At 40.9% G+C, this 15,704-nt stretch overlaps 1 protein-coding gene and 1 long non-coding RNA gene across 3 annotated transcripts in view; one reads left to right on the top strand and one right to left on the bottom strand.

Moving 5' to 3' along the window:
* The window catches only part of LOC127531526 (uncharacterized), a 103,132-nt gene that overhangs the window by 32,545 nt on the left and 54,883 nt on the right, over positions 1 to 15,704 (top strand). The gene's annotated exons all lie outside the window — the stretch shown is intronic.
* LOC110956027 (jupiter microtubule associated homolog 1) lies at positions 41 to 14,931 on the bottom strand. 2 transcript variants are annotated; one of them, XM_022201250.2, is made up of 5 exons: positions 14,692 to 14,931; positions 12,311 to 12,453; positions 5,652 to 5,803; positions 4,109 to 4,136; positions 41 to 601 (listed from the first exon to the last, which is right to left on the bottom strand). In XM_022201250.2, the coding sequence occupies exons 1-5, from the start codon at positions 14,745 to 14,747 to the stop codon at positions 465 to 467; spliced, it is 516 nt and encodes a 171-aa protein (XP_022056942.1). In that variant the 5' UTR covers positions 14,748 to 14,931; the 3' UTR covers positions 41 to 464. The 2 variants fall into 2 exon arrangements, with proteins under 2 accessions (XP_022056942.1, XP_022056943.1); XM_022201251.2 differs by having other exon boundaries at positions 5,652 to 5,800.

The raw sequence follows: 15,704 nt of genomic DNA, 5'->3' as shown, positions 1-15,704 counted from the left end.
TGAGCGCCAGCATCCCCACACAAAACACAAATCAGTCGCGGAAAATTCATATGAATCTTTATTGTATTTAGAAATCCACGCATCAAATCTTTTTTATTATTTTTTTTCCTTTACCATTTACAACAGGGTGGATGGGTGGGTGGAGGACGAGGGACAAGCTAAACGTCATGCCTTTCCCAGCAGGCGCAATGCACTACAGGATGGGCTGAGATGGAACGGGGCGGGCGAGATACGTAAAGTGCTTTTGTCGACAGTTTTCTTCTTTTAATAGAAAAAAGGAATAAAACAAAAGGTCTGAGGGTGGAGGGAGAGGCTCCGTGGACGTGACGGCATGTGAGGGAGGTGATGGAGGGGAGGGGAGGCGATGAGGAGGAAGAGAGTGGTGGCGGTGGGTGGGTGGGGGTATTTATCTTCAAAAAATAAAAAAGCATTCGAATGAAAAAAAAAGAAAAACAGGAGTGGTCTCAACCCAGGATGAGGCTGGACTTGCCACCAGGAGGGTTTCTTCGGCCGCCGGCGGCAGCGTTGGCGCCTCCCGACGGGGCGGAGGGCTGTGGCTGCTCCTGGTCCTCCTGCTCCGCCTCGCCGTCCTCACGACACTCTGCAGGAACAACAACACGTCAGCCCTCTCCATGTCCGTTTGAAAGTTTAAAATGTGGGGGAAAAAAAATACAGTTTCACAGTGAAATTTCTGATGGCCACATTTTCAACATTTTTAGGATTTTTTTTTTTTTTTTACATTTTTTGGTGGAAAAAAAGAATTGCTAAAGAAAACATTTCTTAAGAACATTCAATAAAAAATCTATTCAAATCCACAATTTTTGCTGGATTTTGGTTGATTTTTATGTGAATGTTCTAAAAGAAAATATTACAAGTTTTACTGATTTTTATGTAATCACTTCAGATCTAAAAAAATTTTACGAGAATTTCTTGCCAAATTTGGTGCATTTTTCAAAATAAAACTCTAGAGGAAAACTTGTAAAGAATTATTGGCATTTTCTTCCTGAAGGTTTTGCAATTTTTTTTATAATTTGGGGATTTTTTTTGCTGAATTTTTTAGATTTTTTTCAGACAAGGACGCAATATTTTTTGGTGCCCATAAATGAAGACAACAGGAGGGTTAATCCAGAGTGAAGATGTAACGGAGCCAAAACAGCTTATGAAATATTAAACACGTCTTTATCTGGTTAAACTGGGTGTTTGGAAATAAAAGAATAAGCTGATTTCAGTGGCTGACAACAGAGAATTAAGTACAGAGAAGCCACAGAAGTTGAGAAAAAAGGATTTAAAATCTTCTAACAGATGGATATGATGCAATGCCTCCATTTATAGTCTTTTTAAGCTGATTTTTTTTTTTAGACACAAAACGAAGACATGGGACAAAAAAAACTCCCCTCTGCCTTGAGAGCATGAGGAAAATAACATGTAGCACAGATATACAGGAATATTTGACTTAAAAGCAGCTTAAATATCCAAAATCGATACTCTGTTACTTCACTAAACAAAGATACGCTGGAAAACATGACAGCTTTCTGAACATTTGGAAACTGTAATTCTTGAACAATTTGCTGTTATTTTGTTCATTTTTACCATTTTATTAAATTAAAAAAAACAGTTATCAGTTGTTACAAACCTGTATTTTTACAAATGTTATTTCTTACTGCATCTGACCAGAAAATATCCGTTTCTTCACCGTTTAATTTTTATTCATTTCTTCAAAAATCATTACGTTACAGATAACTACTAAAAAACTGTCAAAATCCGTCGGCTGCCATTTCCACCTTCAGACTTTTGTGGAGCATTTTGATAATTGTTGATTTCCTATGACTGGTGTGCATCCAAATTTCAGCTCTCTCGAGGTTACCCTGTTTGAGTTTACAGCTTTAAAAAATGTCCAAAAATGACCCAAAACTGTCCAACATATGTAATTCAAAATGGCCGACTCCTGTTGGGTTTTGGGTATTTGAGGCTTTTCGTACGTCCTGAAGAGTTACACATGAGTACCGAATTTCAGAGTTGTAGGTGAAACATTTGGGGGCTGAATTTTCAGAATATTGCAGGGGGCGCTATTGAGCCATTTCACCACATATGTGTGCACTGCATTTGTTTAATAATAATAATACTAAACACATGCATTCCAAGAGGTTCCTTGCACTGTTGCAACCGCTCATATGCCAATACATGAGGCCCTCGGTTTACGACGTCCTTGACATACGGCGTTACATAGGAACTAGTTACAGGTGGGTCCCCGGTGTATGACGTACCGCGATTCGTCAGAACTGGTTCCGTGGAACTAGTTGACGGGTGGAGTGGATGAATATGTCGTCATGTGGCTGTGTTTACATTCTCCAGTTGTACAACACCTTGGATTGTGCTATCATTCACTAACAAGCGTAAGTCAGACTCTTCTGATACTTGGCAGAAAAGGAAAGCAGTCTCCATGGAAGTGAAATTAGATCAAATAAAACAATCAAGTTGTAAAAACAGGGCAAAATATTCTGTTATCTTCTTGTAAAATGATTCATACATGCATTAAAGTTGCTGGTGTTCCTGACTTTTCTGAAGAACTGATGATCGTGATACACGGAACGGCTTTGTTTCAACTTATGGCGAAAATCGACTTAGGTTGATCCGTAGGAACGAAACTCTGACGTAACTCGAGGACCCCCTGTATTAAGAATGAGATAAGTTTTTTTTTGCCAAGGAGGATTTTAACATTCAAGGAATTAGTCCTGGTGTTTTAGTGCATAACAGTAAAAAGCATCAGACTTTAAAATATGCAACTTTCTGTGCAAATTCCATTCCCAGCTGAAGGAGTCCATTATTGCTGCCAACAGTAGTAATGAACTAAAAGCCAAGCAGTAACAGAGGCGATGGGTATACATCGTGTTGCCATGGGAACGTCCGTGCATTCAGCTGGTGATGCATAAAATGCATAAATATGGTTTTATGCTTTGTTCACTTCACTGTATAATAGGCTGAATAATTTCACTTTGACGTGAAACAAATGGTTCTTTTTCTGCAGAACTAAAGTTAAATTAAGAGTCTCTTTTACAGGAGTGTACAGAAAGCTGAAAGAAGAAAATCTGGTTAACAAAAAGTTGTGATTTCAGGTTTTTCTGAGCTGACTAACACAAATAAAGCCTGGGTGTGTCATGCTTGCTTCATAGTTCTTCCTCTCAGGTAGATTTTGTCTGTAGGATTAGTAGGATAAAACAGAGCAGCTAAAGTTGCCCAGTTGTGTAATAAAACCAAAGCGCTAAAGCATCAGACTCTTGCTGTTCATTAGTGCCTAAATTGCTGCTACATTTGCACACTGAAGGGGATTTTTCTGCTGAAACGTTACATATAATGGTATTTTTTAAAGGCTCTCAGCTCTAAAACACTGCCTGTTTGACACCAGAGGGGCTGCTGGGACGAATGCATTCAGGTTTATGAGACCGTGCCTCAGATATTAGGACTACACTGTCTGGTCAATGTGTATCCAGAGGCTCATACATCTAATGTTCTAACACACTCTCGTCTTGTCCAAACTATCCGCTCTCAGCTGGTTTACTCTCTGAGAGACGTTTGTTTCAAGGAGACATGAAAGTTCCATACACAGTGAGTTAATAAACTGGTTTAAGTGCTCCAGAAGTTTTGTATAACATCAAAACACTTCAAAGTGCACACACTCTTCAATCGCATTCAAAGCCGCACAGAAAGTGAGCTTTAATTTTAATATTTTCATTGAGCTGTGCGGTCGAACCCTCCATTATCCGAGGAGCCAGACACTCTGTTAGCAACGCGCACCTGGAGGTTAATAAAAAGCTTTTCAGCCTGCCATGAAAAGAACAGCTGCTTGACTACAGACCATCACGCCATCATGACAGGCAGAAACCACATCAAAACGCTCATGTGACGTTGACTTAGAAAGTGTGTCCTGTATGTAGAAAACAGTCACGGTATGCCAGCAGCACACAGAGCACGACCACAATCTGATGTTTGGGAGAAAAACTCCGCCTGTTCTGGAGCTTTCTGAGTCATGCGCTGCTGTTTAGATACAGTCAGAGTGTGACAGAAACGTAAAAGCCTTCTTATAAACAGCCGACGGCTTCAGGAGACTTACCATCATTCGGTTCTTGGCCATTTTCACCCTGCAACGAAAACATGAGACGAGAATATCACTGAACCGACTCCTCTCTTTATTCAAACCACAAACCAGAAAGAAAAAAACACAGAGAAAACACCCCAGAACACTACCCATTAATGCTCCTTCTGAACCCTCCACATATCGTATATTTCTGTAGGTAAGCGGTTTCTCTCTTTACTCAATGCTCCATAAAAAAAAACAAAAAAAAACGATATGCACCGGAGGATTAATTTAATTTAGTTGGTATCAGATCATAATATTTCTACTTTTTGTTTTTATTGTAACTGACCAAAAAACTAGAGTTTTTTTTAACTATTTATTTCACATTTTATTCATTTAAAAAAACAAACAAACATAATTTTACAGATAACTGTCGCTACTAAAAAAAGAAAATCTCTACTGGCATTTCTTTAAAGTATCTTCGAGATTCAGCCTGTTTGGCTAAATCGATATTATTGAGTAAAATCACAGAAAAAATGTCTTAATTTAATAGTTTTCAAATCAAAAGCGTGTATATTTCTAAAGTAGCAATTTGTTCTTTTACAGTATTTCACTATAAATTATAGTATTTTTTTGCTATTTATTGTAAATTTTTCAAATTTATTTTACATTTAAGTGATATCAGCAAAAAATATTATTTTACGGATAACTGTCACTATTTTTTAAAAAAGAAAAATCTCTATTTGCTCTGAGATTTGGCAGTTATTGAAATTTTGAAAGTATTTTACAGATTTTGTCTGTTTGGCTAAACCAATACTATTGAGTAAAATCACAGAAAAAAAATGCTTATTAGTTTATTTATTAATTTACTAGTTATCTAATTAATGTTTTGTTATTTATTGCACATTTTTCAAATTTATTTTACATTTACTTGATAAACAAAAAACTGAATTTAGAAGATATATGTAGATAACCCTTTATATAAAGCGACAGATAATCTGGTAAATCTAGTAAAATAATCCCAAAAAGTTACTTGATTTACTAGTTACTGAATCACAAACGTGTATTTTCATGAAGTGGTAATTTATTCTTTTACAGCATGTCACCATAAAACGACAGTATTTTTTCAAATATATTCTCCATTTATTTGATATCAGCAAAAAACATCATTATTACAACCAGAAAGAGAAAACCCCTCTGTGTTCCTGTGGCTCAGCTTCTAATTCCACTGATTAATGCTCCTTCTGAACCCTCCAGATATTTTATATTTCTGTAGGTCAGCAGTTTCTTTGTTTACTTTCTTTTTCAAACTGCCCAATTAAAAATAATTCTAGCAGCACCAGAGAGGAGCGGCTCTTTGGCAGCACAGAAACCAAACCTCCACAGAGATTACAAACGTCAGCAGAGGAAATCTATCAAACAACATCCTGGGTCGGTTTCAGACGGACGGATAAAGTCATCCATCCCCCCAGTGAATTTTCCACTGACCCGTTTAGAATTATACTTAATCTATGACTGTGTGCTTTTCACTTTCAGCTCCGTTTTGGAAACAGCGCCCGTCAGGCTAAATGACACGTACCTCTCGTCTCTCTTTCCAGACCATGGCGGCCCCGGAGTTGTGGATGGTGGTCAGTTCCGGCTGAGGGTTCTTGGGGAAGAGAAGAGGCTGCTGGCACCTCCTCAGCGGGGCCGAGGGTTCTCCACACAGGGTTCCTGCAGGCGCCCCAGCTGCTGGACACCAGACAAAGGGAGGAAAAGTGTTGTAAAACAGAGAGTAGCATGTAGGAAGAGGAGGAAAGGGTGCTGGAAATTTGTATCCAAAAGTATGTACTGTTAGGATACAGGAATATTACTCAGCCACTAGTTAAAACACTGGTGTTAAACAAATATCTACTCAGAAATGAAGAGTGTCAGTAACTTTAAAACCATCAATGCAATCTAAACTAGAAAAGCACTCAGAGCGCAGTCCTCCTCCAAGGCTGCTCATTCCCCCATGTGTCAGAAATGCAGCATTTGTTTATTAGTTACTGATGATCAGAAATCACAGCAACATAGAATGTGTCCATTTAATATAGATGAACCCACAAACAAAATGAGCTTTCACTGAGCACAGGCATGTGTTATACATGTGTAAGTTATGTACGAACCATGTGACCTAAATATGTAGCAGGAATTGATGGGACTCAGAAACACCTCCACAATTTAATCAATTGTTCCTTGAACCATTTCCGACGGATAAGTCCTCAGCAGTAGGACCACAATCTTGTGATCATCAGAAGGCAGCTGACATAGTGTTTACTTGTACTCAAAAATGTCTAAAATGACTAAAGAATACTCAAAATAACTTAAGACATGTCCTAAATTATGAAAACGTGTTCAAATGATTTGAAATTTGTCCAACATGACTGAAGATTGCCCAAAAAACTGGAAATGTGTCCAGATTCACCTAAAAATGGTCAATATGGCTCAAACTGTGTCCAAAATAACTTGAAAAATGTCTGAAAAGACATAAAAACTGTGAAATGACTTGAAAATTTCCCAAAATGACTCAAAAATGATGCAAAAATAATTCAGAATTGACCAAAAATTATTTGAAACTCATCCAGATTGACAAGAGATGTGTCATAAATGATTAAATAATTGCCAGAATGACTCAAAATAGTCCAAAATGACTATAGTCAAGTAACAGTGACGCTGTGCCACTATCTCGTAATGATACAGAAATCTTTAACAAATCCATGGATCCACAGTTTAAGCCACATCACTGCCAAAATCTAATCACTTGGTCCTTGTGTCATTTCTGACCTTCCCGGAACATTTCATCAAATCCATTTGTCCGTTATTCAGTAATGTTGGTAACAGACAGACAAACCAATGCCGATTGCCTCAATACTCCGTCTCAGAATAATAAGTTAAACCAAACAGAATTTATGAGGTTGAATGGGCTTTGCTCAGAGGTAGTTTGTTCCTCCTTCTCCAAAAATACGGTATGATTCCTAAAATAGTCCTGATGGAGTCATTTTCTTTTTATGAAAGTAAAGCAGTTACTGACCGACCAATTAGAATTTATTTGGACGAGAGAATATTGAACAATTCATTGACCGGTCAACCTGGAGCCGACAGCCCTCGTGATGAAGTCGGTATTTGAGTATTTTCTCCAAGTCTGTGATTGTAATCTTATTTAACTACAACCCTGCAGTGAGCACGGGTTTGGAGATAACCAAAATGCACCAGATACATTCTGTTAGCTTGAAAAATGAGCTTCTGGGAAAACTGAGTGAACTGTACAAGAAGTTAGCATGTCCAAGAATTAAGCCGCTGTCTGGCTGCATGGACCTCATCCGTTGGAAATCATACAACGACTGAGCAGCTTTGGAGGAGCGCTGTGCTCTCTGAGTGCTTTTCCAGTTTTATGTTTATTAAAGTGTATTGGGATTCAGCTCTGAAATATGACACTGGGTCAAAGAAGCCGTTGTTGTGGCTGCATTTAGTTAAAACACAAGGCCAAAAAGTGAGGGTAAACTTTTCAAACAGCCATTTCTACCAGCAAACACAGTATATCATGTAAACAGCTGGTTAACTTCTGTGTTCTATGTTCCTCAGTTGTTCTTGTGCTGGGATCACGAGGTAATAAAGCTCTATTTTCAGAGATCATATGAATAAGTACAGTCGCATGCTTGTTGGCTCAGAGTCCATTGTTGTCATTTCAGAATAAAACGCTGCTAATGCAAGTTTTATACGTATATTTATAATTCATTTAGGCTAATAAGTCGATCAGATAGAGATCACACCACTGACTTTACTTGAGTAGGTGTGAATAAATAAGTTTCTTTTTGAGTGATTATGACTTTATTGATCACACTAACAGCAGCAGTTGTAACCCACACCTTCTAATGTCCATCTCATTATGTTTTCTTTCTTTCTGTCCACCAGTTCATATAGAAGCTAGACAGGAAGCACACATGACAAAACATGAGTAAGCCCTCAAAGCAGCAGAGTCATACCAGATGGACACTAATCCAATTAGTCACAAAGCCACCCCAGACCTCAATGTTTCCAACTCGCTCTCCACAAGATTCATCTTCTCAGATTGGACGAAACATCAGCTTTCTGACTGGAATAACACGAGACGAAATCACCGAGAACCAACAGGAAACATCACCAAATCCGCTTGGGCGTCTGCAGCAGACCCAGAAATGCAGTGGAACGCTTCCAGGCAGGCGACCTGGATGCCAAAACTCACAAAACCCTGTGGCGCTCGCAGTCTCATTTAGCAGAAAGAGCATTAAAAGCCCGTGTTGGCCCACAGTGGGGAAAGCAGGCCGCGCTAACCAAAGCCACATAAGGTAACGGCTACTGGCCAGAGGGCCGGGAGGGGACAGGCCGTCTTTGTCATGAGGAGAACAACGGCTGCCGGAGAAGTGAAGGAGTGGCCGCTGCTGCTAATGGAGTGGAGTGAATCAGCAGAGTCCATCACTCAACAACAGCTCCTTCATTACAGGCTCCACAAGTCTGATCAATGCAGTAAACAGCAAATATGAAATGGAAGGAGATTAAATTAGATTGACGGCCTAGACGGATGCATTATGTTGTCATCATTACAGCACATAGCCATCTACTTAACCTTATAGACCTCCTGGGCCCATGGTATGAATGTAAGACAACACTGATCTCTCTGAAACAGGAACAACAATCATCTCGGCTTTCTCTCTTTATTACACGGTGCTCATCCTGCGGCCTGAAGCTCAGAGTGCTCCAACATACCAACAGCTCTGGTATCTAAAAAAACCCTAAAACCCCGACAAACGACCTGCCAAGGAGTCAGGCTGAATAACAACATGATCGTGTGTCGGCATAAACATAATATCAGCACATTCCTGCAGCCAGACACAAAAACTCTCGTTGTAAGACTTTAACCCTCAGATGCTCCAGCGGTTGGACCCTACACTCCTCATAAGTGGGTCAAAAACAACCCGTGTAAGAATCAGTGTGTTTTTATAACACTGTTTGTCATTTTGGTTAAGAATAATCATTAGTATTACTGTTTGTATTATATTTTTGTCCACACAGGAATGATTTCATGTCTGAAAGATGCTTATTTTTTACCGATTTTGAACATTTTGATAACTGAAAAAGACGAATATTACACAGAACAGCAACAGAAAAATGTCAACATCCATTTTGTTGACATTTTTCCACTCCTTTCCTCCGAGTTTGTGCACTGCATCACGTCTTGTATGACATTATTAGTGATAAAGAGCTGGGGGTACTAATACAAATGTTACAATTTCTTTGGAATTATAAAAGGGAATTTAAAAATGTAAATGTTATGGAACAAAAACACGCCTTTTGAGGAAGAGCTGGAAAATGAAATGATGAAATCTTTTGATTACAAAGGTAATGCAAGAAAACAATCTCACAGGGTCATTTTTGATCACGTTCATGCATCTAAGGGTTAAAGTTTTTTTGTTGTCGCTGTAACGGAGTGTAGAGACACTGGAGACATGGAGAGAGAGAAGATTGTCATGTGAGTCTTATTAAACCCACAGGAATTAAAGGACTGCCTTCTAACTAAGGGTGCACTTTTTCCACTCCAAATCATTAAAAAAGGCTTCTGCTCTTCCTCCTCACTGTTGGCATAAAGACAGTTTTATCTACATTATTTTCTGAGGTATGCGCCGCCACCTTCTCACACAGCCGAGTATTGTATTTAAGCAGTTAACTCCCCAACCCGAGCTTCCTGCAGCTCTAATTTTGGATGAAGTCAAAATACGAAACAGTTTCCAAGCTCTGATAATGCACGTCTTACTGCAGACTGTGTTATGACAACGGGGCTTAGAGGAATAACTCACATACTGCAAGACAAGCGTTTCCAACACAGTCAAACATTATTCCAAGTCAGGGCTGTCAAACATGCGGCCCGCGGGCCAAATCAGGTCCACTTCGTAAAGATTCCAGAGAAGACATTAAAAGTAGATTGTAAATCGAAAACAATTTCTAGACAAGTTGTTTTGATCATAAAGTTTTTGCTATTTCATGTTTCCTTTTTGTCTCGCTAGTGTTTTTTGTCTTGATTTTGTCATTTTGTGTTTTGCTTTATTCGTTGTTTTGTGCTTTTATTGTCTACTTTTGTCACTTTTTCCTTTTTGTCTCGCTTGCATTTTTTGTCTTGTCATTGTGTTTTACGTATCTTTTGTGTTGTTTTGTGCTTTTATTCTCACTTGTGTTTTTTGTAGTGATTTTGTGTTTTGCTTTATTCGTCATTGTGCTTTTATTGTCTCACTTTAGTTGTCTACTTTTGTCATTTTGTGTTTGCTTTTGTGACTATTTGTCTTGTTTGTGTCATTTGTCCATTTTTTTTGTTGCTTTGTAACTTTTTTTGTCCCTTTTTGTTCCGTTTCATGTTCGTCTCATCTTTCGTCGTTTTGTGTCTCATTTTTGTCGTATTTTTTGTCTGACTTTTGCCGTTTTGATCATGAAGTAAAATACTATATTGTTCAGTTCCAGATTAGGGCTGCAACTAACGACGCGTCGACTAATCATCTGAGCATGATACGTCATCAAAAGCGGAAGTGAGCGCGCAATGCAACAGAAATCACCATCCGACCGGAGCACAGAACACAGACGGACATCGGCGCTGCATCGTGCATGTATTATGTATGCACGATGCAGCGCGGATGTCCGCGTTTAGATACAGCTGTATAGTAAACGCTGACATCCGTGTTTACGATAGATCGTGGATGTCCGCGCTGCATCGTGCATACATAATACATGCACGATGCCGCGCCGATGTCCGTCCGTGTTCTGTGCTCCGGTCGGACGGTGATTTCTATTGCATTGCGCGCTCATTTCTGCTTTTGATGACGTATCGTGCTCAGACGATTAGTTGACGCGTCATTAGTTGCAGCCCTATTCCAGATATATGTGACTAAATGTTTATTTCCTCCGTTGACCCTCTGATCTGGAAATTGTGATGTGTAAATGATAAGCTGAGGCTGAATGTTGCTGGAACTGAATTTATTTTTCTTAAGAAGTTTCAGGTTGTTCATGAGGTTTTGTAAAAACGAAATATTTGGTTGTGGTTATTTCTAGGTTACTATGCTGACATTTTACTGGTTTTACCCACTTCAGATCAAACCGGGCTGAATGTGAACTAAAACGAGTTCGACACTCCTGGTCTCAGTGGTCCAGACACGTCTCAAGCGTATAAAAGGTTTAAGTGAAGCTACAGAGGGCCACATGTGGAAGCAAACACACCTGCTGGAGTTCATACACAGGCCACACAATGCGTATAAAGTCTGCTATTGTAATAAATTCCAGCAGAAACTGATATCCTTATCCGGCTGTATCGGTCAACGTGGGACAACTATGAGAAGCTCCACTGAACTTGAACTTGACCCGAGTCAAACAATGCAGGCAGGAAGAGGCTGAGCTGGAAGCAGCAGCTGGATCTGGAGGTCAGAGGCTGAAGTCATGATTTTAGACCACATTCCTCATACACAGATCATCTGACACACCACGTTCTCAGTGTGAAAACATTTCTGTCTTCACGGCCTCTGAGCTGAAATGGATTTACTGCTGTAGAGATTGAGTTTTCTTCTTTATGCACTTTATTAAATCTACCCAAACAGACTAGCCAGAAACAAACTACCGTTCTTAGCAACAGAGCTGCTGCAGTGTGAGTTATGTCTGGCTAAAACTTTACCTGGATTATTATGAAGCATACTGCCAGGCAATGATTTCACTGCATTAATATTTCATTTAAGCTTTTGCAGCTGAACGTTTGCAGTGACCTTGAAACCTCACAGGTCTCCCATCTGCTGCCTCTTCTTGTGTACTCAAAATAAAACTCCCCTTGTGCCCATACCAAGCCGTGCATTTCGCCAATTGATGCATTTTTAACTGACCTATTTCCTTCCACTGAGGACCGATCCTTAACCCCGTTCAACAAAGCCGAGCTTCAAATTACCCTTATCCCAGTCCTCCAGGGCTTTTTGGCTATTACACTTGTGGAACGTTCTTACTGACAACCAAAATGGAAAGTACACTCCCGGTTTGCATCTTTTCCGAGCTCAAGAATTAATTCCATGGCGCTTTCTGCCGACGTAAGGCTTCTGGAAGTTCTCTCTGCTCGTGCAAACTGGTGCAAAACTCAGACCACAGTTGATGTGACCGCGCAAATCTAAACCTAAGTCTTTGGGAAAAACAGGAAAATAAGAAGACATTAGATTGAATTACTGGGCGGATTGTTCCTCCGGTGAGCGTGAGGGTCGTCGGGTTCTGCAAAGATGCTGGAGGCCATCTTGTTCTTGCGCTGGGGGGTCGTGTTGTCATCTGTGCCGAAGGAGAAGCTGGTCTCCCCTCCTGGCGGTCGTAGTACCCTAAAAAGAGCAAAAAAGATCATACTGTCAGCTGATTGACACTCCCATCCCCCTCGCTTTAAACTAAAACACAAGGCCTTAACCTCACACACCACTGATCAGCTGCACAGGGGAAAAAAAAAAAAAAAAAATCAATAGTCAAATAAAACATGAGGGTTGCCTGGAGCTACTTGCAGTCTTCTCCCTGCTCCACCCAAACCCTTTCATGATGCACATACCACACACACTAAAACACCAGCAGGGTCTACACTCTCTAAGCCCCGGCTGTCAGCCTGTCAGACAGACAGTCACAATCTCTGCCCTGCAGCTGACTCCAGTCGCATATAATCACAGAGTTAACTGACTAGCTGCTGCCTCTCCTCAGCACAGATTCCATTGCAGTGACACACGAGGGGTCGGTGTCCATTTCTGCTAGAACTGAGCTCCCATTGCTGACCGAACAAACCAAATCTAAAGCACCTTTTCTGACAATAACGTACAGCTGAGGTGAAAGGTCCAGCAAATATAGGTCATCAAATACTCAGACTGTTCTATGGGAAGGTCGCATGCAGCCCACTTTCTGCCGACATTCCTCCCACCACAAGCTGAACAAAAGGAGCACAATAATTAGCAGGGAAACCCTTTTTCCTCGCTGTGCTGAAGGGCAGCAGGGTGGACGGCAGACACCGATGCGTTTGCAGAGCCCCTTCTGGGCCCCTCCCTCTTTTTTTTCCCGCAAACTCTCGTCTCCTCAGAGTCCCCCGAAGCCACCAGCTGACACACCGAGCAGCTGTCCGAGGGCCAGGCGGGCAGATGGGGGTCCAAAAAACAACTCTGCTCTTGAACTACAAAGAACCAGAGGAGGAAAATCAACACCGCGTGGACGGTGGTGGTGTGAATTTTTCTCTCGGTTCTCGTGCGCACACCACTGTCCGTCACACTTGGCTGTGACAGTAATGCCTAAACCAGACTTCACCTCCCGGCCAGAGAGGATGAGCTCATGCTTTCCACACGGATTGCGACGGAGAAAAGCTTTTAGCCGCCTGGCAGCGGACCCCACCCTAGAATCAAACTGCAAACAAAAATCAATAAAATGGCAATAGTGATAGAAAGCTGGGGGGCCACTCTGAGGTGAGTGAAGCCGGAGAGCAGATCCAGCTGAGCTCCACAGCAGAAGATGGCATGTCTGATAAGGCAGGGTGAGGAGGCCTCTGATGGCCTACTAAGATTTCAGCCTAATTCTGCTCAAAGTTGCCGCTCCTTATAGATGTGTTCGGCAGCAGAAATGACCAGCAGCTCGTAAACGGAGCTCTAAGGGGCAAAAGCAAAGAGCTAAGTGAAGATTTATAGGCTTAGCTCGCTCAAAGCCCCCACCCAAGCCCCAGCATCATCCAACACAGCATGAGACTTCAAAACGCTCGGTGACTGACCGACATTTGACATGCTCACTCAGCAAAGGCTAACAGCACCGGCTTCCCTTGAATAAAAATCAAGCCTGATTACTGAGGCAGCCTTGATTTGAAGCCTTTATCTTTGCACTTTTCACTGCAAAAGGGGGAGGAATGCATCCAGACGATACGCATCACTTACAGGAAAGGAATGACTGCGTTCTTGGAGGATGAGTCTTTAGGTGTTTTTCCGTTAAAGCGGTATTTTAACATGGACTGTGCACACACTGTGGAGTGGATAAAAGCACCCTAAATGACTTCCTCTGAACTTCCACTGGCTCAAACCCACAATGAAATCAGAGATGATGACATATGCAGACCCAGGTCTGGTCTGGGATCCTTCCTGTTATCAATCACGTTTGGATTATAAAAAATGTGAGTTTTAAGAGTAAAATTGTTAGTAACACATTTACAAATCACAGCAGGAGAGGAGCTGTGACTTGGAGTATAAAAAAGTTATTTAAAGAATCAATAAAGAGTTGACCTTTGGTAGCTTGAAAAAAAGAGAAACTTAAGGAAATAATCCAATCTGGCACTTGGTTTCCGTCTTTTCCTCCCAACTGGCAACCCAGACAAGCTAGCCACTCTAACTTAGTGAAGCTAACGGCTGCATCCCATTAAGATTAACTTAATTAGCAAGACTATGTGACAGTTTAGCTAAATCCACATAAAATCCCTCGTCAACCAGCAGCGGGCTAACGAGCAGGTTAGCCTGAAAAGAGGCGTTTGCTAGCTCGGAGGCTCGCCCGCATCCCACTTCTTTTGTTCCTCCGTGAAAAGGGCTTTTTTATCGGCTCCTTTTTTCTTTTACCTGGAACTGCTTTTAGCACCAGGGTCCATTCCTTTAAAGGTGGTAGTCGTCGTCATGTTTGCGGGAGTATTTCGTTATTTCTTGGCAGGTAACGAACAGTCAGTAAGAAGAAGAAGGGGAAAAAAACTAGTAGAAAAAAGAAATCCTCCTCCTTGACCGCAGGGATGCGACGGGATGTAGACTCCACCCGACACTGAAAAACAGAACGAAGACCAGATCCGCTGGTTCTGCGGTGCCAGCCCATTAGACTCAACCCACCAGCAATCAGCCCGCCCTGATTGGACGGAACGCAGCAGAACTCCGCTTTGATTGGACGGAGCGGCGCAGAACTCGGCTCTGATTGGACGGAACCTCAGCAGTCGAATGTCTTGTTGGTGGCAGGGCTCGGATTCATGTCAGTGGAGCCCATATCCCCAGGGCCTGTTTTCTGCTCTTTTTTTTTTTGTTTTTTTTTTGTTAATCTAATATAATCGATTGGGACGATCAGAAAAGCGTTTTAACCCATAGATGCACGAGTGATTGGACCCTACACTCTTTCATAAGTGGGTCAGAAATGACCTATATAAGAATCAATGTGTTTTTATGCCATTTTTGTCACAAAAATGATTTCATGTTTGACATATACTTATTTTTCACTTTAGAACAGATTTTGCTAAGTGGAAATGAAGACTGACACTTCTGAAATGGCATGTGTAGTTCACAGTAAATATATTCCATCACAACTTTCCATGAAATTCTATGGGAAATGCATGCAGGCCATTTTTGACCCACTTCTGGAAGCTCGGAGTAGTAATTCAAATGTTACAATTTCTTAAAAACTATAAAAGTTAAGTACAAAATTTGAATTTAATGATATAAAAAACACATTGTTTGAGGAATGCCTTGAATATGAAATGAAAACAACTTTTAATTCCAAAGATATTACCAGAAAACAACCTCACCGGATCATTTTTGACCCACTTCTGGAAGTTTGGGGTAGTAATACAAATATTGGAATTTCTTAAAAAGTACAA

Source organism: Acanthochromis polyacanthus, chromosome 21 (genome assembly GCF_021347895.1).
Source record: "Acanthochromis polyacanthus isolate Apoly-LR-REF ecotype Palm Island chromosome 21, KAUST_Apoly_ChrSc, whole genome shotgun sequence".
NCBI lineage: Eukaryota > Metazoa > Chordata > Actinopteri > Pomacentridae > Acanthochromis > Acanthochromis polyacanthus.
This window is presented reverse-complemented; position numbering and strand designations above follow the sequence as displayed.